The 26,432-nt window shown below is 46.1% G+C and overlaps 2 protein-coding genes, 1 non-coding gene and 1 pseudogene across 6 annotated transcripts; all 4 read left to right on the forward strand.

The window, feature by feature from the left end:
• The first annotated feature begins 9,130 nt into the window (after nt 1-9,130).
• On the forward strand, nt 9,131-9,204 carry TRNAV-AAC (transfer RNA valine (anticodon AAC)). Its single transcript has one exon. It is a non-coding gene; the product is annotated as a tRNA-Val (tRNA).
• A 49-nt stretch (nt 9,205-9,253) lies between these two features.
• LOC136517495 (cysteine-rich receptor-like protein kinase 28) lies at nt 9,254-11,598 on the forward strand. 4 transcript variants are annotated; one of them, XM_066511067.1, is made up of 8 exons: nt 9,254-9,410; nt 9,556-9,707; nt 9,821-10,082; nt 10,360-10,416; nt 10,519-10,588; nt 10,690-10,840; nt 10,932-11,122; nt 11,299-11,598. In XM_066511067.1, exons 2-7 carry the CDS (start codon nt 9,558-9,560, stop codon nt 11,115-11,117), a joined length of 876 nt encoding a protein of 291 aa, XP_066367164.1. In that variant the 5' UTR covers nt 9,254-9,410; nt 9,556-9,557; the 3' UTR covers nt 11,118-11,122; nt 11,299-11,598. The 4 variants fall into 4 exon arrangements, with proteins under 4 accessions (XP_066367164.1, XP_066367162.1, XP_066367165.1 ...); XM_066511065.1 differs by having other exon boundaries at nt 10,360-10,588; XM_066511066.1 differs by having other exon boundaries at nt 9,271-9,410; nt 9,543-9,707; nt 10,360-10,588.
• Nucleotides 11,599-14,900: 3,302 nt separating this feature from the next.
• Nucleotides 14,901-21,117, forward strand: LOC136516147 (uncharacterized; annotated as a pseudogene).
• Nucleotides 21,118-24,840: 3,723 nt separating this feature from the next.
• On the forward strand, nt 24,841-26,166 carry LOC136516148 (F-box protein At5g49610-like). The gene has a single exon (XM_066509525.1). It carries the CDS (start codon nt 24,841-24,843, stop codon nt 26,164-26,166), a length of 1,326 nt encoding a protein of 441 aa, XP_066365622.1.
• Nucleotides 26,167-26,432: the final 266 nt, after the last annotated feature.

The following is a 26,432-nucleotide window of genomic DNA, read 5'->3' on the forward strand; positions in this document are numbered from 1 at the left end:
ATCTCGGATCTCATGGCACTTTGCCATTTCTCAGAATCTAGGTCCATCATTGCTTCCACATAAGTCACAGGTTCGTCATCGTCTAATAATAACAAATCCCCACGCAACTCACGGATTCTTGCTGACCTTCGTGGTTGTGGTGATGTTTCTATTGCCATGGGTATCTCAACTTGTTCTGCTATATTAGCATCACTCATAGAGTCCTTCCTAACTGGCTCATCTTGAACTTCTTCAAGATACACCTTCTGTCCACTTTTCTCTCTTTTGAGAAACTCTTTCTCTAAGAAAACACCGTTCCGAGCAACAAACACTTTGCCCTCTGATCGATTGTAGAAGTAATACCCTAAAGTTTCCTTCGGATATCCCACGAAAAAGCATTTGTCTAATTTGGGTGTTAGTTTATCTGTCATAAGTTCTTTGACATAAACTTCACAACCCCAAATTTTCAGAAAAGCCAAACTGGGACTCTTACCAGTCCACATCTCATGTGGTGTCTTAACTACGGACTTAGATGGTACCCTATTCAATGTGAAAGCGGCTGTTTCTAGAGCATATCCCCAAAATGATAACGGTAGGTCTGACTGGCTCATCATAGACCGAACCATGTCCAACAAAGTCCGATTATGTCACTCGTACACACCATTTCTCTGAGGTGTTCTAGGTGGCGTAAGCTGTGGAACAATTCCGCAACTCTTTAGATGATTGCTAAACTCATGGCTCAAATATTCGCCTCCACGATCAGATCGCAAAGCCTTAATTTTCTTGCCACGTTGATTCTCTACTTCACTCTAAAACTCCTTGAACTTTTCAAATGTCTTAGACTTATGTCTCATTAAGTAGACATAGCCATATCTACTAAAGTCATCAGTGAAGGTTATGAAGTATTGGAATTCGCCTCTTGCTGTCGTACTCATTGGTCCACACACATCAGTATATATGAGTTCCAGCAAGTCTACCGCCATCTCTGGAAAACCTGTGAAGGGTGTCTTGGTCATCTTGCCCAGCAGGCAAGCCTCACATGTCTCGTATGATTCAAAATCAAACGAAGTAAAAACCCATCAGAATGGAGCCTCTTCATGCGATTCTCACTTATATGACCTAAACGACAATGCCACATATAGGTAGGACTTAACTCATTAAGCCGAGGCCTTTTAGCACTTATATTATAGACAGGAACATCTTTAAGATTTAAAATAAATAACCCATTCACAATGGATGCAGAAGCCACAAACATGCCATTTTTAGAGATCACACAACCATTGTCTTTACTCGCAAATGAATAACCATCCTTCATCAAACATGAAGGTGACACAATGTTTTGACTTAAACTAGGAACAAAATAACAATTATTCAACTCCATAATAAATCCTGATGGGAGGTGGAGTTGCATCGTCCCGACGTTCAACGCAGCAACTCTTGCATTATTACCCACGAGGAAATCAACTTCTCTCTTTTCCACGCTTCTACTTTTTATCATTCCCTGCATCATATTGCAAATATGAGCAACCAATCCGGTATCAAATACCCAAGAATTAATATAAGAATTAGCAAGGAAAATATCCGTAACATAAACAACAAGTGTACAAGCTGCGGGAGTACCTTTACTGCCGCGATCCTTTATGGATTTTAGGTACAGCTTGCAGTTCCTCTTCCAGTGACCTTTCCCATGACAATGAAAGCACTCAGCATCAGCAGGTGGTCCAGCCTTGGGCGCACGTGGGTTTGGCTTAGAGATCTCATCTTTAGCCTTGCCCTTTTTCTTCTTCCAAGAATTGCCCTTCTTCTTAAACTTAGGCTTGTTTTGGACCGCCATCACATGGCTACTGCCAGCACCTTTCTTGATATCAGCCTCTGTTGTTTTAAGCATGCCACATAATTCATTTAAGCCCTTCTCCGCCCCATGCATATGGTAGTTCGCGACGAAATTTCCATAGCTAGGAGGAAGAGACGCGAGAATAAAATCAGTAGCTAATTCAGGGCCAATTGGGAAGCCTAGCTTCTCTAACCTCTGAGTATAACCAACCATTTTGATCACATGTGGCCCAACTGTTGCGCCCTCTGCTAGCTTGGTTTCAGCAAAAGCCTTTGAGACATTGAACCTTTCAGTCCTGGCTTGAGTCTAGAACATATCATTGAGCGCCACGATTATATCGTGCACTGCATGGTTATTGTCAAACTACAACTACAGATCTGGTTCTATACAAGCAAGCATGAGGCAACTCACTTCAAGATCAGCATCACATGCTCTCTTGTAAGCATTTTTCTCTGCAGCAGGTGCATTATCAGCAGGCTCTTCTGGTAATGGGGTGTCTAGAATTTCTTCCTTTTTCTCAACCCTGAGAACAATTCTCAGGTTGCGGATCCAATCCGCATAGTTTGTTCCATTCAACTTATCTTTCTCAAGAATTAAACGCAAAGTAAATGGTTGATTGCTAGGCGCTATTTATCTACAACAAAAGTAATGCAAAATACTAAGATAATGTATCCAAGACAGAGTAAACAATATTAAACCTTTAATAGAATCTACTCCCACTAAAATCAATATCCCTCTCTTGAAACTTAGTGATTCAAGACACACAACTAACAAGTCTACTAGTGAGCTTTAGCATCACCGCTAGAAGGCATCGTAGATTGGTAAGCAACTCTTTGCTAATCATATCACATATGACTCTTGTTGTTGGGTAGCATCTCTATGCTTTGGTGCCCAACTACTCATGCTCCAAGGTCTCTAACCATTAGGATGACCTTGTCCAAGTAACCAACCTTTCTGCTGTAAGTATCCGATACAAAACTGTCTAGTCAAGGAAAACCAGTGGCACCCTAATTTCATAGACCCACCACCGATTGTACAAGACACATGACAGTGCAAGGTTTGGGGAAGTATTTTAACTTAAACATTGCTGAGGGATCGTTCTACTTCACCATCGCATATAGACAAAAAACATTATCGCACGTGAAAGTAGAACATAGTAAGAACGGCATTAACACAGATATGACATGGTATAGCCCACTATTCCTTTGGGGATCTCCATCTCCATCAAACTGTTCCTCATGATGATGTCCATCTCCATGATCCATGTATGCCATCCTTCAGTGATGAGTCCACCAAGACTAGCTATCACTAACGCAAGGCAGTGAACAAAATTACATAGTCGCTAATAGGATCATCACAGTTTGGCACGTAGGCCATTACATCAAATTGATAATATCTTTGTGGCTCTAGCCATATTGTCATACTCACGACATGCAAGCCATGAATTAATTACATACATGCATCACAAACACATAAGGGCTATACTAGTCATAAATTCCTGCAAAACAGAGTTAACCGATTTCGATGTCTAATCTTAAAACGCCGAAAACACCATCTTCCTGGTTGTTTTTCGCAAATCTAATTTCAGCAAAATCATCAAAGGCGATGAGAATCGAATGTAAAATTTTTTTCTCTACAATTTTTGTTTAGAGTTCGTCTCAATCCGAGGTCGTATGCAAAAGTTATGGCTGTTTTACCGAACAACACTTTTCTTACACCCCGGCGCCCAACAGTAGATCCAATATATCACCGCTGTGCATCACATGCGCTCGGCACTTGTCCTAGGTTTGATTTGATCAATCTGATTGATCTCCATCTTGCCATGACTGGATTTACATGTATCACTTAACTCGAATGGCGAAATTCCGACCGGTACGAGTAGATCGTTACAAGACCAACACGGTAAAATCACGAACCATGATCAGAGACTCATCTACAACCGTGCATATCTCCATACGCACTCATCCGAACCTATAACAACATAGTAACCTGGCACTGATACCACTATAGGGTTATGAGGATGCTACGATTGCCGGAAAACAAAAATTCGACCTCACAAAAAAGGATCTACTGCTAGTTATAGATCATGGGATTACCACTAGACGCATAGGTGCAGCGGAAGTAACTCGATGTAGTCAAACCCGTCATAGCAGTGCCATGCAGTTGCAAGGGCGTCCATACATCCGTCCCCTTCATGCGGTTCATCCTTGTGCTCTAGATGCAACACCTCCGAGGTATCCACACGTACAGGGAGGAAGCGTCGTGCCTCCGGACTGCTAGGTCCGCTAGGAGCAGCAGGCACGGGGGTAGGATGGGCGGTGGTGGCGGCAAAAAAGGCGTGGATACCTAGCCCCATTGCCCACCCCACTTATTTATTGGCGTCCCTAATGAGCTCCTGAGTTGGAGGCCCATTAGTAACCCTAAGCCTTGTCTAACTCGGATCCAATCCAAATTAGGCTTCCAGCCCCTTAAGCGTGCGACCCTATGGGTTCACGCACACATAGACATGGCTCGAGTACTCCTACTCGGCCATTAGTTGATAGCGGCCTCTAGCAAGGCATGTCAACTCCTATGCGTACGCAAAGATCATATCAGACAAACCACCACAAAACCACATACTTGTTATTCCCTTGCCTCACGATATTTGGTCCAACTCATAGGTTAACACTTAACCCAAGCATGGCCATGCATTTCTTGACCTAATCATTAGAGTGATCCAGTGATATCTCTCTCATATAGAGAGGGGCAAATTCCTTCTTGATTGTCTATGTCTCATAGCATGTTTTCCGACAAACCCAAAAAATCACCTTTATAACTACCCTGTTACGGAGTAGCGTTTGATAGTCCCTGAGTAGGTCATTTCATATCTTGAATACATACAACAATCTCAGGTCTAAGGACATAACGTACATGATGTGAATAGAGATAATAATAACATCTCACGTTGGGTCAGTCCAGCCCCATGTCATACATGTGCCCACATTATTAGTTTGACATCTCCATGTCTATGACTTGTGAAACATAGTCATCAACTAATAATGTGCTGATCCATTATTCATGTGTGTCCTCACATGAACTCTGATGAGGGACAACATTAGAATAACCATACAAGTAAAAGAGTTTCACAAACAATTCACATAATTGCTAATCGATACAGGTTGTCTTTAATGAAAATTTAATGAACTCATAATATATCATGGATACAAGGCAATATAATCATCTCTATGATTATCTCTAGGGCATACTCCCAACAAGTCCACCATAACGTTCACCGCCCAAGCTTGTGCCACCATTGCCCCGTACACTAAAGATATGGCGGCAGGGTCCATATGGCTCGGTGGTGTGCTGCTTGGCCAATTCCTCGACCTCCTTCAAATGTTCAGCTCTAGCCTTTCCAAAACGCCCCTGCTCAACTATATTTCTCTGCGCAAGTTCCCACCTCTTCACAAAAAGTTCGTTGCACTTATGAAAGGAGAACTCAACAATTCCAGACACAGGCAATAATCGAACTCCGATGAATACACGGTTGAAGGACTCCGAGGAGTTAGTGGTCATGATGCCATACCTGAAACCCCCCTCATCATATGCTAAAGCCCACTGAGCCTTCTGTTCCATCTGCGCCTCTAACCAGGCCTTTCTCGCTGCATTTACCATCTTGTCTAGTTCTCTCTTTGTCTCTTTGAACTAGTGCTATGTACGTACACAACATAGAGCCTTTACCTTGTCACATACCTCCTGCTTCTGCTGACGCCGCCAGAAATTAGCGGCAAAGTGTCTCATGCACCATCTATGTACTAGAGGCAGGAACCCATCTATATGCTCAGCTGCAGCATTAAGAAGCCATGCGTCACGGTCCGAGATCAAACATATAGTGCGAGTTGGGCCAAGCACTTGTACACATAGAAGCTGCATGAACCATGACTACGATTCATTGTTCTCTCCCTCTGCCAAAGCAAAAGCCATGGGTACTATATGGTCCTCAGGATCAACAGTAGCAGCCATCATCAAGGTGCCCCTATACTTTCCTTATCAGGAAAGTGCCATCAACAAGTACGACTGGCCGACAAAATTGGAATGCATGTTCCGTTTGCGCGAACGACCAGAACACACGATAGAGGACATGCCTCAATGGGCCCAAAAACACATACCTCCGGTGTTCACAAACCATTTTAAGCCAGGGTTGTAGTAATGCATTGCACATAAGATGTGGGGCACCCTGTTGTACGCTTCCTTCCAACTACCCCATCGAATCGCCAGAGCAATTTGCTTAGCACGCCAAGCCTTTCCATACGTCACATCGTACTTAACGAATCCAGATATTGACTATTGTAAAGAAGACACCGAAATGTCGTTATTGTCATCAACGAGCCCCAATATACAATGGGCAAGGTAACGTGCAGTGAGCTGCTGATGATTTTCCTTCCCCCTATTGTCTAGGCAAGTGTGGGGTTCAACAACTTTAGTTATCCTCCACTTGCCATCACTCTGTCTCTTTCGTGCATTTAACCTCCACATACAACTGTTTTTGCATATCACGTGGTACCTCAACTCCTGGTCCGAATGAGTGACGATGTACGGCCTATGGTGGTACACAGCATAGTCCTGAAGGAAGAGTTTCATCTCTAACATTGTGTTGAATATCATCTCCTTCCTAAGGGTTTCTTTCCCATGATCATACAATGAATTCCTACACATCTGGAGACCGGTGTCATAAACTGCCATATCTATCATGCTGATATCCTTATAGTTCAGAACGTCCCTAAAAGGTACGTTCTTGGACCTTAGTTGCTCAAGCTTAGTCACTGTGTAAGGTGGTGGTGGAACATACTGCTGCACTTCGCTAATTCTGGCCCATGACTAGTCTACCCTAAGCCTAGACACCATGTAAAACCTCAGTTGGTACTGGTAATGGCATAGTATGAACCGGTACTGGCATGGTATCAGCCGGTGTTGACATAGCATCTGTACCTCCTTGGTTATCATCAAAATCGTCTGAATTACTGCTAACTACATCATCAATCCTATCCTCCTCCTACTCCTCCTCTTCCCGTTCGAACTCATTCACATCGAAGTCATTGCTTATACAGCCTACTGCAGTTGAATGAAACTGCTCCAGCGTCAACTGATCATCCAAATCTATGTTATTCTAAGTTGCTTCCCCGTTGACCCCCTATTTCTTGTTCATTGCCTCTAAAACCATCAATGGACGGGCCTTCCTGAACACCCTACATCATGTACCCATTCTCCACCACTACCTCAGTCATGGGCACATTAGAACCTTGGAGAACCCTAGTGTAGCGGGACTAGTGAGCAGGGTCGTGCAAGGGCATGAGGATATAGTGTGCCCTAGTCTTCCCAGTATCAAACCTCCCCTTCAGTGTGAAATCGCCGCCAAACTTTGCATTTAAACGGACACAAAGGTTATTGAAGCTAGGAGGTTCATCAAACCATTTCAATTCTTCTTCCATATCCTCAAACATACCATCTTCTTTCCTAACCCTTCCTCCGTATAAAACTCTAACACAACAGTCCATCTGCAAAAGCATTTCAAAAAACTTCATCAAGTCGTCAAAATCGTCATACGTAATGTCCATAGTAATATTAATACCTATTCTAACTATAACTATACTAAATAATCTAATATTAACATCTATACAAGGCTAACTACAATAACTAATTAGACTAAATCCAATGTATAACTAGACTCAATAACTGTACTAACTAAACTACCTAACTTTACTATCTATACTAACTCACTAAACTAACTAACTTTAGTAACTATACTAACTATACTTTACTAATTTTACTAACTTTATTAACTATACTAACTACATTAGGGGAGTACCTCGCGGCAGCGGCGCTCGTCCTCGCGGTGGTGGCGCGCTAGACCAGGCCGGGAGGCGTAGGCACAAGCGTAGGCCTCGGCGGGCAGCCGCCGTGCGTGGCCGGAGGGGGTCGCGCGCTGGCGTGTGGGCGCGGCGGCCGACGGCCGTGCCGTGCCGGCGTTCGTGGCGCGGCGACCGGCGTGCTCGGCAGCGGGTAGGGCCGGCGGGCTGGCACGGGCGGACGCGGGCGCGGCGGCCAGGCGCGGGGTTTGCTACTCGGGCAGGCGGGACTGGCCGCGGGGGTTATATTCGGCTCTGCGCGCCACGGATCAGGGCGCGGCACTGCCGCGCCAAGATCGGTGGCGCGGCAGGCCCCACCACGTCAACAATCAGCGAATCCGGTCGTCGCCACGTCAGCCCTCTGCCGCACCACCATGCATGGCACGACACAGGCATTTGGCCGCGCCAGGGCAATAGGCGCGACCAAAAGTGTTAGTTAAAAAAAAACCCGACAGTGTTAAATTTAAATTTAGTTTTCAAAAAGTGTTAAAATTAAAAAAAATCTATTGCCATAGGATGGGTTGTCCTCAGGTAGACAGATCATTCAGTGACTGGTTCAAGAAATTATTCAGTGATAGGTTCAGAAAATTCTGAGATATCATGATTTGTAGTTAATTTACATATGCGGAGCGTGTTTTCAATGCTCAGGTAAATGGAGCATCTAACTTTATTTATAGAAGGAAGAAAGTCTGAATCTATAGACATATAGTGTTTTTGGACATGCTGAGATGGTATTCAGCAAAAGTGACACAATATTTGCCTGCTGAACCTTGTCATCGTGAAGACTGAATACTGCAATAAGAGCCTTCATTACTAATGTCTTCAGTAGTAACTATATCAGTAATTTCCTTCAAGATAAGAATGAATGCAGTAGGCAGCCTTCGTTTAGTTGCTCAACTACAGGTATATAAATAAAAGGCATGCTGTTGTGCAGGTATATGAATTGGTTGTTGAAGGTGACCTGAGAAGCAGTAATCTTCAGTTTGTGCCTGGTGCTGTAGTGCGTGGCCTGATATCTGCATGGCAATCTTTCTATACGCAATAAGTTATAGTTACAATTTCTAGAAATATAAATGTTTTTAGGAACAATAGTCATGACAATGGCATATTGGCATTGTATTACCTGGATGTACCAATTATTTCATATACAGTTTCAGGAAACTGTAGCTTGGCCATGTATACAGTTTTCAGGAAATTTTATGACTGCTTGCGACAGTACGTATATCAGACTGAAATCACTGAATGAAGGGGCTATATGTTGTATAGTATATCACTCGCACCACGTACACACAAACTGTACAGGTAGACATGATACGAGTATAAACTTGTGATCTATCACGATTACAATGACGCTGGGAACGTTGGGAAATGACGATCTTATTAATAAGCAATCATATATTTATTATATATAAGTGAATCAAAATCACTCAATGGTGTCGTGGTGTAGTTGGTTATCACGTCAGTCTAACACACTGAAGGTCTCCGGTTCGAACCCGGGCGACGCCATTTTTTTTTTTTTTTTGCCGTTTTGGTTGCCTTGACCCCTTGATGGTTGACCAGACTCAGGCCAGTGAAGTCAAGTCAACCCCATCTCGCTGGGTCTGAGAGTTTGCTTCAGAAACCTTGAAAAACCAAAGATCTGCAGGATCTCTCGTCCAGTCATCCTTTGCCCCTTCCGCGCGAGGGTCTCTCATCTCATCCTTCTTCTCCAGGTCAGTACTTTCTTGAAGCCGGCTGTTCCCCTCTCATTTCAAAGCAACCATGTTGTTATCTGCATATGTTTTGTTTTGGGAAATAGGAATAAGGATTTCTCTGTCATACCGATTACCGACTTATATCCATAGCATAAATCATCAGAAATGGACACTGCTAGTTCTAGCAAGCCGGAGACGAGCCTTCTTCTGAATTCGCTGCCCAAGGAACTCCCAGCGGAGTTCTTGAAAGACATTACAGATGGGTTCTCCCCTAAGCGACAACTTGGCAGAGGCGCATTCGGAACAGTTTATAGGGTATAATGCGAATGATTCACAGCCTTCACTGTTTTCTGTGTTTCCACAAGATGATGAAAACATTCCACTTTTTCCTCATGAATATAAATTAAACCCTCCCCTTCCCTACGCAGGGGACTCTGACAGATGGAACAGAGATTGCTGTGAAGAAGATCGGCAGCGGCTCGCTGGTGACGCCTGACAAACAGTTTCAGAATGAGGTTGGGAACCTTATGGCGGTCCGGCATGACAACATCGTCAAGCTAGTTGGCTATTGCTACGAGATGAAGAAAACCGTGGTGGAGCACAACGGGAAATATATTATCGCGGACACAGTGGACAGCTTACTCTGCTACGAATACATGAGAATGGGAAGCCTTGAGAACCATATTTTTGGTATGATACTGCATTTCGAGATGGCACTTTTCATTCTCTTTTTGTCTATTTCTATGTTCCTTCCACTACTTGGAGCTTGGGGTTCACTTGTTATAGTTGCCCCTCAAGTCCTCAACTTGTGCAAATATATTAAAAAAAAAACAATTTTTGTTACGCAAGAAGTTCAGATCAACGTTCAAGAAATATCGCTTATTTCGTTGTTATATATGATACATAACTTATAAGTTTAGAGGTCGTTATCCCAGAATACTGACATAACTCTGCTTCTTTTCTTTAGCTCCATCAACACTGGATTGGGCAACACGCTTCAAGATAATTAAGGGAATCTGCCAAGGTTTACATTTCCTACACAAGGGAATGGATCAGCCTATGGTCCATATGGATCTTAAGCCTGATAATATATTGCTTGATGAGAACATGGCCCCGAAAATTGCAGATTTCGGTCTCTCAAGGCTCTTTGGCGCAGAACAAACGCGGATGCACACACTAAATGTTGTGGGGGCACAGTAAGATATATAAAGAAAATATTCTTCATGTACAATAAACTGCATTTTCATTTCTCTACTAATAATGCTTGTTAACTTTTCTTAATGCTAACACCTTCCAGTGGATACATGGCTCCGGAATATTTATACAGAGGTGAGATCTCAACCCAGTTAGACATATATAGTTTGGGCCTACTGATCATTGAGATCACCACGGGAGAGAGAAATCCGCGAAGCAAAGATGACATGTCTGCCAGGAACTTGGTTGAGAATGTAAGGCGTAAGATAACACAACTTGATTTGAGACTAGAAAATCCCTTTTTTTTTGTAACATCAACTAATATATCTTATTCCAATTTTGTAGGTACGTCAAAGTTGGACAATCGAGCACATTGTATCCAAGTACTCTTCACTAGATGCCAACTCCCTCCAGCAATTGAAAGTGTGCATTGAAATTGGGCTACAGTGTGTGGAAACAGATCGGAAGAAGAGACCCCCTATAGAGCACATTGTTAACAAGCTGGATGGAAGACTGTGGGATAAACAGTAGAAGAGGTATGAACACTGGGCATGCAGATGCTCTCTATTTATATGCTGTAGTTTCATAATGATATTAGAATAATATTTTTTACCCTTTTTTTTGCTCTAATAACACCAACATTTACAAAAGCCATGCATTTTACAGTTCACTTCTGATGGTCCTAATAATAACAAACTATATGAAATTTCAGGTCCGCTGTTTCCACCATGTGTGCATGAATAAAATATCCTCTGTTGTTGCTAGAATGTATGGAGTTTCCAGGTTTGGGCAGAGCTCCTGCCGGCGGTTTCAAAAAAAAAAAAAAAGAATGTATGGAGTTTCTTTCAGAAATATGATCCTTTTGGTGTCAAGTCATTGTGGGAGCTGCTCAGTTTTCTGGAATCATTTCTTTGAATATCTTTTGTGTGTATGTAATCGAGACAGTTGTGTTGCGGCACAATCTATTGACTTTGGTTTTGCCAATCTATGTTATTTTCCTCTTAACCGTTCATTCATTCTTTTTTGGGCTCTTGCGTTTGTACCCTTATTTTGTATCGAAATTATGATTTTGCCCCTATTTTTTTGACTTTGTGAATTTACCCCTACTGTGCTATTCACGAAGCACCAGTTTGCCCCTGCTCCGTCATCCACCCCTAACGGTGTTAAACTTTGTACAAAAGGACATAAATGCCCATGCGATTTTGTCCCTGTTTGTTATGTCTAATTGTGATTTTACCCTGATTTGGAATTAGACTTTTTTATTGTACACTGACAATTGATTAATCATATCAGAGATAAAGCATCAAAAATTGAACAAGACAAAGGACTAATGAAACACAGAAAGTGAAAGGACATCCAATGGTCCTGTGCTGCCCCTTGTGCTCTACTAAAAGCATGTGCAAACAACCAACCATCCAGCTTATGAAACACAAGTGAAAAGACAGTGTAATCAAGGAACGTAGGGCACAAACGACAGCAGCACACTTGTACAACACAGGATGCAGCTTCAAAGCATGATTCACTAGCACGGAAGGTGATCGATTAGAGTCTCCTGGACGGCGGCAATCACATTCACATGACCATCTCGGCCGGTGGCAGCAGCGCCGGGTTGAGGTCCAGCCCTAGGCCCACGGGCGGCGCCGCGTCGAACACCACAGACGACGACGACAAACCAGAGCAGCTTCGCTCCTCCTCGCTCTTCGGCGGCAGCAACTGCAGCAGCGCCGGCGTCATCTGGCAATCAATCAAAATTACATCATCATTCACCATCACCGTTATCATTTGTCTCTCACTCAATCTGATGTTGGGAGAAATAAACAGTCAAAAGAGCAGTTGGTTGAAGTTCACTTTTTCATCCACATGTCTATCTGGTTGTAGTCAAGTTTAAGTGAGGTACACTGGAACACTGAAACAAAGGCAACAAAACAGTACACGAGGTTCTAAAGGTTCAATAAAAGTAAAACAAAGATCATTGGGCCTGACCCTCTCCTGTGACTGCAAGGAGTCCATGATTATAGAACATAGGGCCAAGCAGTGCAGTCCTCAGTCCATGTAATGAATAAGATTAACTGAATTTGTGGACTCCTGTGGGTGAAGTGAAAGGAAATGTTGAAGCTCAACAGATGCGCACAATGGCCTAATTTCCTCACAAGCCTGGAAGCGCTACCAATTGTTCTGTAGTAACCAACCACACATGAACACAGGGGCTTACAGTCTGCACCGCATAGTCAGCGAAACATTCCAAACCAAACAACTGTTTGTTATCCAACAGAAGTCCATACCATTTCATCCAGTAGCACTAATTAAAACCGGAACTCATTAGGTTTCCATAACGGACAAGCAAACTTTTGACTTTACTGAAATTAAAGCATATATATCCCTAAAGCGAAACTGCAACAAATCAAATAGCCAATAATTTGTCAAAGAACGGAATGGACCAGTCAACAACATTCCAAGTGGTGATAGCTACATATTGTACCCTTTGTTGTAAGTAGTCTGATTAACTAGTCTGTAGTTTTTCAGGAATAACTGTGAGGATGTATACGGCATCATAAGCCAACGTTGCTCTCATGACATGAAGAGGACAGGGACACGTACCAATTGACCGGGACATGGCAAGAACACCGAGAACTCGATAGCCATTCCAATTGATGACCTTGCCTCCCTGGGCCTCAATCCTTGCATACTCATCTTCCCTGTTTGGCTGTAACAACAAGAACAGCAAACGAGCAATACATCATACAATCAGGCTAGCACCCAGACAGAATCAACAGATTGAGTGAAACAAGTAGAAGAGTTGACCCAAGAAGAGATGATGGCTCACTTTATGGTCCACGGACAGCGCCAGGGGCTGCTTGCCCCGGCAGAGCACCGCTCGCGAGTCGCCGCAATTGGCAACGATGACGTGCGATGAGCAGACGAGCGCAAGCACCGCTTGCGAGGAGGCCGCGCGCTCGCACTGCACACGGACGCCGCCGCCTGCCGCCTTGCAGCCCCGCCGTGCGGCCGCCGCGCCCGCCCACCCTGTAGCCCAACCGCGCGTCAGGGCGCTGCCGCCGGAGACCCGCCGCCGGGAGCCGCCGCCGCCCGCTCCCGATGGGCGCTGCCCGCTCCCGGTCCCGCACCCCGGAGCAGCAGTCGCGCGCCGCCGCACGCCCGCACCGCACGCTCCGCCCGCTCCCTCCGATGTGTTTTGGAGGAGTCGAGGAACAGCTGGAAGGGATAAGGGCAGCGTAGGCATTTGGTCTTTTCTTTTTAGGTTTAGAATTTTTTTAATTTATCTATTCACTAGGAATCAGACGGACATCCAAAGTAGGGGTAGACGGAGAGTTCAGTTCAAAATAACAAGGGTAAAAATACAAAGTTGAAAAAACAGGGGTAAAATCACAATTGAAGTACTGAACAAGGGCAAGAACACCATTTCCCCCTTTTCTTTTTAGGTTTAGAATTTTTTTAATTTATCTATTCACTAGGAATCAGACGGACATCCAAAGTAGGGGTAGACGGAGAGTTCAGTTCAAAATAACAAGGGTAAAAATACAAAGTTGAAAAAACAGGGGTAAAATCACAATTGAAGTACTGAACAAGGGCAAGAACACCATTTCCCCTTCTTTTTTTGAGAGGTCTTAACCATATCATTCGGCGTCCCTTCGTGGTGAGGCCCAGAGGCCCATGACGGTATGAGATTTGGCCCATGGCGTGGCCCAAACATGCGAGGAATGTTTTTTTAATATAATTCATTCATAGGTATAACTAGCAAATTGTAACTGCCTTAACCACAGGACTAAACATATCTTCATAATCAATGCCATATCTTTGTTTAAACCCCTGGCTACCAGACGCGCCTTATACCTATCAATTTTGCCATCTGACCGCCTCTTTATTTTATACACCCATTTACAATCAATCACATTCTTTCCTTTCTAAGGTGGAACTAAATGCCAAGTTTTATTTCTATGCAATGCATCAAACTCCACATCCATATCATGCTTCCAATTTTTATCAACTAAGGCATGTTCCAAAGTGGGTGATTCCTCAAAAGTGATAGCTAACTGACCATATCGAATAGTGCCATCAGTATATGCTTTGGGTTTTTGGATACCTTGCTGGAGGCGGGTGACAGGTCGGTGTGATGGATTCGGAGGCACAACAAGCGCCACAGGATCAGATGTCGTTGAGGATCCCGGCGGCAGCACCTATGGGCTCGATGTAGGAGATTTTGTGCCAGGCACTCCCGGCGTAGAAGATCCGGGCGGCATAGGCGTCGAAGTAGGTGCGCCAGCCGCCTGTCCCTAGTCGTCGAAGCTGGGATAGATGGCGCGCACGGAGAGGCGCCGCCGAGTCCCGACGCAGAAACATGAGGCGCGGTCAGGGGCGGCTGATCTGAAGCGGATTCGGCAGGGCAATCAGCAGCAGCGGCAGGCGAATCGCCATGGGTATCCGTGCGTGTCCCTGCGAAAAAAGGAAAGCCACCGGGGAGCATAAAATCATGGTCGTTTAACCCCAGATTTGGGTCAATCCGCACCGAATTTTCAATAGGACCTGCGTGCTCAAGAGAAGGGTTAGTGTGCAGGGAACCATTACCGACATAAGTAGAAGAATTGTCGTCCCCAAAATCTGATGAAGGGTTTTGAAGGGTGGGTGGGAGGAGTAGAATTTCATATCTGAGCCGAGCGCCTACATTGGAATGGAGGTGAGCTAAAGGGTAGACATTTTCATCGAAAACTACATCTGGAGAGATATAAACTCGGCCTTTAGAAATATCTAGACACTTGCATATTACTGTATCCAAGAAACATACACTGTTTGGAGCAAAATTGCAGCTTGCAGGAATTGTATGGACGCAAAGTAGACCAGCATGCACATTCAAAGGTTCTAAGTGTAAGATAATTAGGTTTCTGATGAAACAGGCGCTCAAGAGGCGATGTCTGGTCATGTATAACCTTGCTAGGAAGCCGATTAATTAAATAGGTGGCAGTGATGAATGCCTCATCCCAAAATTTGAGAGGCATAGAGGCATGCGCAAGCAGGGATAGACCAACCTCTACTATGTGACGATGTTTTCGTTCAGTAGAGCCATTTTGCTGATGCGCATAGGGACAGGACACATGATGGGAAATTCCTATACGTTGGAAGAAAGTATTTAATTTCTAATATTCACCTCCCCAATCTGTTTGGATAGCTAGGATTTTCTTATTAAATTGCCTTTCTACCATAGATTGGAAATCATAAAATTTTTGGAACACTTCAGATTTGTGGCGTAGCAAATAAATCCATGTAAATTTACTAAAGTCATCTATGAAGCTAACGTAATAATCATTCTTGCCGACAGAAGTGGGTGTCGGCCCCATACATCCGAAAACACAAGTTCAAAGGGACTCGATGACATGCTTGTTTATCTAGGATAGGGTAATTGATGAATTTTACCCTTCTGACACGCATCACACACAGTGTCTTTATTGGACTCAGAAACAAAGGGAATTTGACTCTTGCTAAGGACCTGACGAACTACTGCAGAAGACGTGTGACCGAGTCGGCTATGCCACCTAGATGATGAAGACTTGATGGCGCCATACGTCACTTTATTGGAAGGAGACCTAGATGACTTCAGCGGGTAGAGACCTCCCTCGCAGTTCCCTCTAAGGAGTGTTTTCTTCGTGGCCTGGTCCTTAATCAAGAAATAATTTGGATGATATTCAACAAAAGCATGATTATCGGATGTAAGACGATGAACAGAAGCAAGGTTTTTGCTAGCCTTAGGAACATAAAGAACATTATTTAAGATGAGATTTCGATCTGGTGTACGAACAAAACTTTGACCTGTTTGGTTGATTCTCATACCTGCGCCATTGGCGGTATGCACCTGATCGGTGTCGTGGTATTTGTCTCTCACGGTGAGTTTCTCCAATTCACTCGTGATGTGGTCGGTAGCACCAGTATCGGTGTACCAGTTTGTATCCACGCCTTAGGAGGTGGTAGCAGTCGACGTCGAGCGCTGCTCCGGAGGCCCCGTGAACGAGGTGTCGAAGCGCTTGAAGCAGCGTATGGCGGTGTGGCCTTCTTTGCCGCATACCTGGTAGGTGGGACGGTCGGCATTGGAGTTCTGTTGAGGACGACCGCCGTTGCCGCAGCCGCATCCACGACCACGCCCGCGACCTCCGCCGCGGTTGAAACCACCACGACCTCCATGTGTAGCAGTGTTGGCCGAAGATCCGGAATTGTCGTCGTGCAGCAGATTCATTCTATGTTCAACAAGTAGATATCATCTCATCTCTATCTCTAATTACTTACAATCCATGATTACAACAAACTAAGGGTTATCCTATGGAGCCGCAACAACCTGACTTGGAAAACAATCACCACATGTTCACCACACCGGATATTCACGGACTGGGAACCGGATATTTCAACATTCTCTTCCACGGAACATAACTCAAAGAAGCTCTCCTACATTTCTGCTACTCTGTTGTTCGGAACTGTGGAAGCACCGCAATGCAGTAGTCTTCAAACGGTATGCCTCCAAGCCTCTCTAGGCTCCTAGCAGCTTGCAGGGAATCAGCGAGCACCTGGAAATGCAGAGTGTCGATGTCCAAGAGGCACGAATTTGATAGCTGGTGTATTTTGTTCCAAATGTAAGTAATCTCCTCCCCGCTCTTTCATTTGTAACTCTGAATTTGCAGGCTTGACCAACAGGGCGCTAGCCCTCCACTACCGAGATTGTTTCGGCATCTGTGGTTAATATAATTCAGGTGGGGACTCTTTGTCCCCCACCCCCCACCCGTTGCCTTTTAAAAAAAAGATCCCATGCCGAGCCATTCGTGGGTGGTTGCCTAGCGTGCCATAACGGTGTGGAAGACATCAGGCACGTAATCTTTACATGCGGTCGAGCAAGAGCAGTTTGGACATAGTTAGGAATCTAGGGAGAAGAAAGAACAACTCTTGGGTACCGACCGTTCGAGGTCCATTAATTTAGAAGAAGCCATTAGAAGAGGAGAGCAAATTCAAGCGCTAGGAGTAGGATTTCCAGAATTGATCCTGACAGGCTGCTGGTATCTTTGGTGGACCATCAAGATCTGGCCTATCTATTGCTACTCTCACAAAGAACTATAAGTTGGCTGCAAAGAAGGGAGTCAAGATTGGACAAGGCTAGAAAAAAAACACCGGAAGACTGGGTGATGCTAAATGCTGATGCTTCTATCGATGAGAACATGGGATGCGGAAGTATGGGGGCCATCATCAGAGACAGCTCAGGCGGAATGGTGGTGGCGTCAAATAATTCTATCTCTCATGTGATTGAATGGCCTATGGCCGAAGCTTATGCCCTAAAGAAAGTATCGATGTAGTACAACATGTAGGATGCAACCTGGTGATTGTCCGATCCGATTGCATGGAGGTGGTTGATATTATGGGTAGCACAACATGTAGGATGCAACCTGGTAGGATGCAACCTGGTGATCGTCCAATCCGATTGCATGGAGTGGTTGATATTATGGGTAATGGAGGATTCACTGCTAATTACTCAGCAGCCGCAGTATATGATGAATGCAATGCAATCTGGTTCGGGTTCTAGGAAATCTCCATCAAGCACTGCAGAAGGGAAACTAACCAAGGGCATGTTTGGTAGGGCTTCTCATAGCTCCGACTCCTCCTACACCTCGCACTATAGTAGCTTTCATAGGAGCTGTTTTCCTCTCTCCTGTCAAAATGAACTGGGAGCCGGGAGAAGCCACGATTTATGGCTCTTCCAGTCCTGGCTCCTCTGATACTATAGTGCGGAGCCGGAGCCCGAAGGAGCTCTGCCAAACACACCCTAAGTGGCTTATGAACTGACAAGACGGTCTATGATTTGAAAAAATTATTGTATCTGCGACAATGATCCCCGTAGCTTTATTGTTGATCTCCTATTAAATGATGTAACTATCCTTGATCAAAAAAAGCTTTAACGCTTGGTTTGTCAAAAAAAAAACGCCCTTCGCATATGGCCGACGGTACACCTTTGGCGATATGAGATGGATCCGAACCGAATTAAGATACTCCATTAGAGAACCTTCAGCAATATGAGATGAATCCGAACCGAATTAAGATACTCCATTAGAGATGGAGTTGTACATGACTTGCACTTGTATAGGATAATAACGTACGTAGACGTGGACGACGGCAATGTGCATGAAGATAGATGGAGGCTTGGAATCCATATATATGGAGACGTGGGCGTGGGCGTGGACGCGTCGTCTCCAGATTCCAGAAACCAATCTGCTCGAAAAGCAAGGGATCGGATCGGGAGAAGAAAAAAAAACCGTACCGATCATGGCGGCGTCGTCGTCGGCGCCGGCGACTGAAGCGACGTCCTCTTCGTCATTGGACGACCTGAACGCCGACGTGGTGGCCGAGATCCTGCTCCGCCTACCGTCGGCGTCCGTGCTCCGGTGCCGCGCCGTCTGCAGGGCATGGCGCGGCATCACCAGCAGCCCGGGGTTCGTAGCGGCCTACTCCCGGCGCCGGCCCCTGGAGCTCGTCGTGCAACGCCATGGTGCCAACGGCGTGCTGGACACCATCCCGCTGGCCACCCTCGACGAGGCCAGCCGCCGGTGTCTCCACCCCGGGTACCCCTCCTCCAATAACGACTCCAACCCTGCCACGGGGTGGCACGCCGACGACGAGGACACGCTGATGGGTTCTTGCGGCGATCTCTTGCTGTTCGAGAGGGACCGTGGCATGGGTGGCAGGCATCTCTGGGTCTGCAACCCGGTGACCTGGCAGTGGTCCGCCGTGGCGCTGCCGCACCGCAACGGGCTGACGCTGCCCTGCGGCCTGTACCTCCACCGGCCGTAGGAGGTGGTAGCAGTCGACGTCGAGCACTGCCGTGCGGCCTGTACCTCCACCGGCCTGTACGCTCCCAAGATGGCCAACGGGCCGGCCCGGCACGGCACGGTACGGGCCCGTGAAAGCACGGCCCGATGGGGGTCGGGCCGGCACGACACGACGTGCCTCTCGGGCCATGCCTAACAAGGCCACGGGTCTGGCCTCCAGCCCAGGCACGACACTATGGGCCGATTTTCGTGCCGGGCCGGTCCGAAAAGCACGGCCAATTTCACAGGCCGTGCCAGCCCGAGGCCCAGTGGCTGCCGACAGAGAGAGAGAGGGGAAGGGCGACGCCGCTCGAGAGGTGTAGGGGGTTGACGCCGCTCGCCGCCGAGGAGATCGACGTCGGATCCGGAGGAGGCCAGCGCGCTCACCACTCGCCGGATCCGTTGCACCGGTGCCGGATCCGCCGCCGCTGTTCACTGGATCCACCAGAGAAGGGAGGGAGGGAGGACGCGGGGAGCGGATCCGCCACGGAGGAGGAGATCCGCACCGTCCCGCGCTGGATCCGCGCCGCCCCTGCCCAGAGACGTCCGCGCCGGAGGAGAGCCGCCCTGCTCCGTGCAGCCACCTCCTCAGGCCGGATCTCGCCGGCCACTTGCAGGGGAGCATCAAAGATACAGGGGAGCGCCGGATCCCGCCACCTCCTCGCAAGAGCTCCGCTGCAGGGCCCGCGCGAGCTCCACCGCGGAGCGCCGCTGCAGGGGCCAGGCGAGACGGAGGGAGAGGGGCACCGTTGTTGCGCCGGGAGAGAGTGGAGGGAGGGCCGGAGGGAGAGAGAGTGGAGGAGGGAGAGCGACGGCGCGTGAGGGAGAGAGGGCGCCGCATCCGCGCGGATAGGATTTAGGGTTTGGGGTGACGCGGGAGGAGGCGGCCGAGCGGAGTCCCCGCTTATATATGCGGGCCACGGGGAGGGGGCGCGGGGAGGCGGCAGGCCGGGCCGCTAGCAGGCCGGGCCGTGCCGGCCCATGTGCCTAGGGTAAGGCCCAGGCACGGGCTGCTCCTCCAGGCCGTGCCGTGCTTGGGCCGGGCCAAAAAAAACAGGTCTTGGGCCGGGCCGACGGGCTCGGGCTACATAGCCAACTATGCCTCAACCACCCCGAGGTGAGGGAGTCAGACAAGATCCCGGCGTTTGACACGGTGTCCGAGACGTTCCGGCGGACGATGCCGCGCCCACCGTTGTTAGGGACGAAGCAGCAGTACGGCGAGATGCCTAGCCTGTCCCTGCTGGAGATGGACGGGAGGCTGGCCATGGCAGCCACCCCCGATGATGCAGGCTCCTCCATGCGCATGGACCTCTGGGTGCTGGAGGACTACGACAGCGACGACGGCGAGAGCTGGACCTGCTGCCACCGGATCGACCTGTCAGCCCTGTCGTTACCGACGACGTTGCTGCCTCGTCCATGCTGCTGGGCTATGGATGCTAGTGCGTTGTTGGTGCACGGTAGTAACAATGGCGATGTGATTCTTTTGGGAGAAAATGGCGAGTCTTTCAGTGGTGCTGTACGATCTTACGGAGAAGAGGGTGCTCAAGCGAATTCAAGTCGTTGTTGCTAATAAGTTTGGGCGGTGCACCCACATGAGGGCTCTTGTGTTCAGGGATAGCCTTGAGACACACGGCTTCTTCCCTCTTCACAAGCCCTGGATCCCAACAAATTCGTCTATGTAATCTAGCTGCCTTCTCTGTGTATCAGTGCACGTTCTCTGACTAAAGTCGTTTATTTTGCGTGTATATATATAAATAACCAGTACGAACTTGTTATAAATAACCCGTACGAACTTGTTTCTCCTGTTTCATCATTAAAAAAAAAGTATATCTCTGCTATTGCATAAATGATTTTTACATGCGCCTTCTATTTCCTTCAAAAGCAGTTTACGTAGCAAACCGTTTTTAACTAATAACTCTGAGAGTGAGCTTACAAACCATCTAGAAATACGGGTCAACTAAAAAGAACCATCCCTGAAAATACGGTTTTCAAAGATGTCAACCACCTCTGAAAATAAGTGTTTTGTAGAGGCGGTTTTGCTAAGTCCGTTGTCCATAGAAATTAATTTTCAAAGACTCTGACTAAGTCAAGCGTCTTTAAAATAGTTGCAACACAATTAAATTCGTATTTTTTTCAAATGAAGATAAAATTTATATCAAAATTGTAGAGCTCGACGAGATAAACTTTTTAGTTGATTTAAGGGGCTCCTTGGATGAAAAACTTGACTTTATCCTGTTTAACACAAAACGACTTCAAACGGCTTTAGAAGTCGGTGGAGAAGCCGTGCTAAACAAACGATGTATTAGTTGGTGAAGTGGAGCCATGCTAAACGGGGCTTAAGTATTACAAACTAGGAGGACTCAAACGAAGCTCCATTAATAGGTTTTCTAATTTCGCTGCCAATAAAAAGCTATTAGCCGGCTCTATTCACTAACCTGCAAATATTGGCACTGATGGACAAAATAAAGCCAAAGTAATCATAGTTGTGTCGTCTAACTCAGGGTATATATACCACTACTACATACATAATGTCCATTTACTAACGACCAATGCAAATCTGATTTGTACAAACGGTTCCTCAATCTTCTCTCCTTGAGCATCTATAGAAATCAATGGAAGGTATGCAACCATCCCTACAAAAACAGTTCTAGAGTGGGCAAAGACATGAACAATTCATAGGATTCAAACCCATAAGCTCTCACCTCGCGTGATCCCCTTATCGGGTGTATATGTGTACACCCATGCATATATGCCCCTTTATTGGGTCCACGTACCCGTGCTATTAGTTAGATGGACCATCCTTTGTTGATGCCTACACATGCACAGGGGGTAGCGGCGAAGGTAAGATTCGGGTACATGAGAATTTATATATGCTTACCAATTGGACCGAATAGCGAATAACAAGCATGTAATTTTTGTATTTATTTTTTCTAATTTATTTTTCTTTAGAATTACACAGTACAATGCAAACGTCTACAACACGCACGCACATTCACCCCTATGAATACACATACGCAAACCATATCCCTATGAGCACCTCCAAAGGATCTAAAATAATCTAGCTGGTCGTGTTCAGAGACACATGGTTGCAAATTTTTATTTATTTATTTATTTTTGAGGAAGCTGGAGGGGCACATGGTTGCAAATACGAATTTTTTTCACAATAATATTGTTTAAATAAATATTTGCATATCTGAGTACTATAATAAAAAAAATTGCAAATCTAGATGTCTGACGGCAGTTGAACAGCCGATAGGCTACTTATCGGCCATCCCAAGGCCGAGACGCGTATCGGCACGTGAGCAGCCGACACGTCCACCTCTCCATTGAATCTCGGTAGGCCCGTACTGAGAAGGTTGGCCATGTCTATTTTCTTTATTTCTTTCACATAGCTGCTGTTTATTTTCACCTGGTGGAAGATTGTCCCTGTCCTTTTTCTATTTCATTTCACATTGCTACCGCATCTCAGCATTGACGTTGATAGGACGTGCTCCTTCCATTCTAAAATACTCCATCCGGTCCGCTTTCATAGGCATTCAAGGGTTTTGGAGTAAGTGTCGTTCTTATTTTTCAACAAGTCAAATATTTCTTACTTTGACTATATATATATATATATATATATATATATATATATATATATATATATATATATATATATATATATATATATAACATTATTAATATTTATGATGTATAATAAATATTATTAGATTAATTATAAAATATATTTTATAATAAACTTATTTAGAGATATAAATGTTGCTAATATTTTTTTTTATAAATTTAGCCAAACTTTAAAAAGTTTTGACCTGCACGGAACCTAAAACGATTCTTATTTTGGGACGGAGGAGTAGACTTTCAAGTTTAAGCGCTCAGGTTGCATATAATTCATGAACTTATCAGCCGGCTTATCAGCTAGAATCTACAGTATTTTTCTCTCATAACAAAAACAGCTTCAGCCGGCTTTAATACCAGCTGAACAGGACCATACAAGTCCGCATCTCAATTCTCAAGCAAAACAACCGTACCCATACAAACCAGCTAGTGATTACATGGTTGATGCGTGAAACTTTCAGGGTTAACACTTAAGACTAACAATTATCCTTAGTCGATCCTGGCTCTAAATTAGTTGATAAAATACTACTTTTCAAACCACAAATTTATATTCCGGGTAGTGTTCGCCTAACACAGCCACGAAACGGTAAATGGTGCGTGGTGAGTTGTTTTGTTTAGCGGTAAACGGTGAACGGTAAATGCCTCGAATATAGATTTTTTTTAGATTACACAATACGACGCATGCACACTCACCCCTATAAAAAGCACGTAAACCCTACCTCTATGAGAACCTTTGAAGGCTGAACTGGCAAATTCTCGAGATGAGATCGATGAAGTCACCACGAGCGGCTCACTATCAATGGGAACGTCGCCTACTATTGAAAGCATAATATATTACTCCCTCCGTCGCATAAAAAGAGTCGCTATAGGACTCGTGCTGGTTAAACTTTCTTAAGACTGACTAGATTTATAAAAAAATATTAGCAGTATTTATATCTCTAGATAAGTTTACTATAAAAAAATACATTCAACGATCTATCTAATAATATTGTAGCCTAGTGATTATAAGAGCCTCAGTAGCACCTCGGTGAAAGCTCTAGTTTGGTTTTGGATAATTGATAAAACTTAGTTGGACTAATCCTTGTCTAAGTGTGTGTTTATAGGGATAAGTTTACATGTGTTGTTAGTGTCTGTGTTGTACTGTGTAATCCTAAAAAAATATACCATAAATGTTAATATTTTCTTATATATATTTGATAATGTTAAAAATATTTAACTTTTGGGAAGCGAGAATGAGTCTACGTGTGAGAGTGGACCATATCAGAATAGCGGAGCCGTCGAATGTAGCTTTCGGTCCACCAGGAGCCGATTGGCCCAATCGGCCTCACTGTTTAGTCGAAGCTTGTCGGCCGTCATGAGACCGATATGTCTCCTATCGGCTTCTCAATGACCGATTCAATTTTTAAAAAGTAACATCTAAATTTATAATTATTTATTTATATAATATTATTTCAAAAAATATTCTGCAAATTACACTATGGCATATTGGCATGCATGTGCCAGAGGCTTGATCGTGGGGCTGGGGCAAAAGTCCTGAAACCTTGTTTCGTTAGGCTTAACACCTTGATTTCTAGTAGAAATTTTCTAGCTATATAGGGTTGCCGTTATGTACGTACGTACTGTAGTAAACGTGCACGTTACGAATTCGAACCTAATACGTGTGCTTACTTATACGTACAGCAAATATAATCAAGGCGTCGTCTCCAACAAAAACTAGTCTGTCTGATTCTGAATCTGAAGAGAGAAAAAGGAAGGAAGGGATCGATCGGAAGAAAACAATGCAAACGACAATGGATCATGGCGCCGGCGCCGGCGCCGGCACGGCTGAAGCGACGACGACGTCCCTGCAGCACCTGAACGACGACATGGTGGCCGAGATCCTGCTCCGCCTACCGTCGGCGTCCGTGTTCCGTTGCCGCGCCGTCTGCAGGGCATGGCGCGGCATCACCAGCAGCCCGGGGTTCGTGGCGGCCTATGCCCGGCGGCGGCCCCTGGAGCTCATCGTGCAACGCCATGGTGCCAACGGCGTGCTGGACACCATCCCGCTGGCGCTGGGCGACGAGGAGGAGGAGGCCCGCCGGTGCCTCCACCCCGGGTACCCCGGGTGCGAGATTGTGCCGGGTCTTTTCAACAGTGGCTACAGCTTGGTCGCCTCCTGCGTCGACGGCGGGCTCCTGCTGTTCGAGAGGTTCATGCACGATGTCTCGCTCTACCTGGTGTGCAACCCGGTGAGCCGGCAGTGGGTCATCGTGCCGCTTCACAGCAGAAGGATGACGCGGCCCTGCGCCCTGTACGTCCACCGGCCGTCCGGCGAGCACAGGCTGCTTCTACTCGCCAACGACGACGAGTGCAACGGCTGGGGCAAGTGGGCGTCGCACTACGTCCGCTCGCTCGAGGCTGCTGAGACCCGGCGGCTGCAGGGTCCGGCGGTGACAGGCATCTACATGTGCGACCGGATGGTAATCCACAGCCTTGAGCACCGCGGCAGGCTTCACTGGCTAGACGACCATCCGGAGGCGAAGGCCACCGGCACGGTCTTGGCGTTCGACACGGTGTCTGAGACGTTCCGGCGGATGGCGCGGCCGCCGCCGCTGAGGAACGGGAACGGGAACGACCACCGCGAATTCAAAGGTGGTGGTGAGCTCTCGCTCTGCCTGCTGGAGATGGACGGGAGGCTGGCCGTGGCAGCCATCCTCGGTGGTTCCATGGACGTTTGGGTGCTCCAGGACTACGACGACGACGAGAGCTGGGCGCACCGCCACCGGGTAGACTGCCTGCCGCCGCCGTTTCTGCAAACGCGCTGGGTGATCAACGCCAACGCTGGTCAGCACAAGAATAACAACAACAATGACGTGATTATTGTTCTGCAAGACAGCAGCGGCAGTTGGGTGGGGCTATATGATCTTTCAAACAAGAGGCTGCTCAAGCAAATCCAGGTTATCAGTGATCCTCGGGAGGATGGGCGGATTTTTTATAGTACTCACCTAAATGCCCTCCTGTTCAGGGATACCATTCAGCGACACAGCTTCTTCGATCTTCGCAAGTCGATTTTCCAATTTCCAGACTCGGATTATAGCATCTTTTCTGAAGTCCTTAATTTGCAATGTGTGATCTAGCTTGCATTGTCCTCGTCTCTCTCTCTCTCTCTCTGGTCTTGTCTCTTAGCTTCGTCTGCCTGTCATACAAGTTATATATTATTATTATTATTATTATACAAGAAAAGCTATCTGTTGAAAATAAAAATATTTGGTAATGTATATCAGTCGCAGTCCCAGAGGACGATTTTCAAAAGTCGTTCCCCCATGGAACGAATTTGCATTGAGCCTCTTCGATTTTCAATGGTTTAAAGAATTCCAACGTTGTTTGATCGACGCCCGAAATT

Source organism: Miscanthus floridulus, chromosome 17, assembly GCF_019320115.1.
Source record: "Miscanthus floridulus cultivar M001 chromosome 17, ASM1932011v1, whole genome shotgun sequence".
Taxonomy (NCBI): Eukaryota; Viridiplantae; Streptophyta; class Magnoliopsida; order Poales; family Poaceae; genus Miscanthus; species Miscanthus floridulus.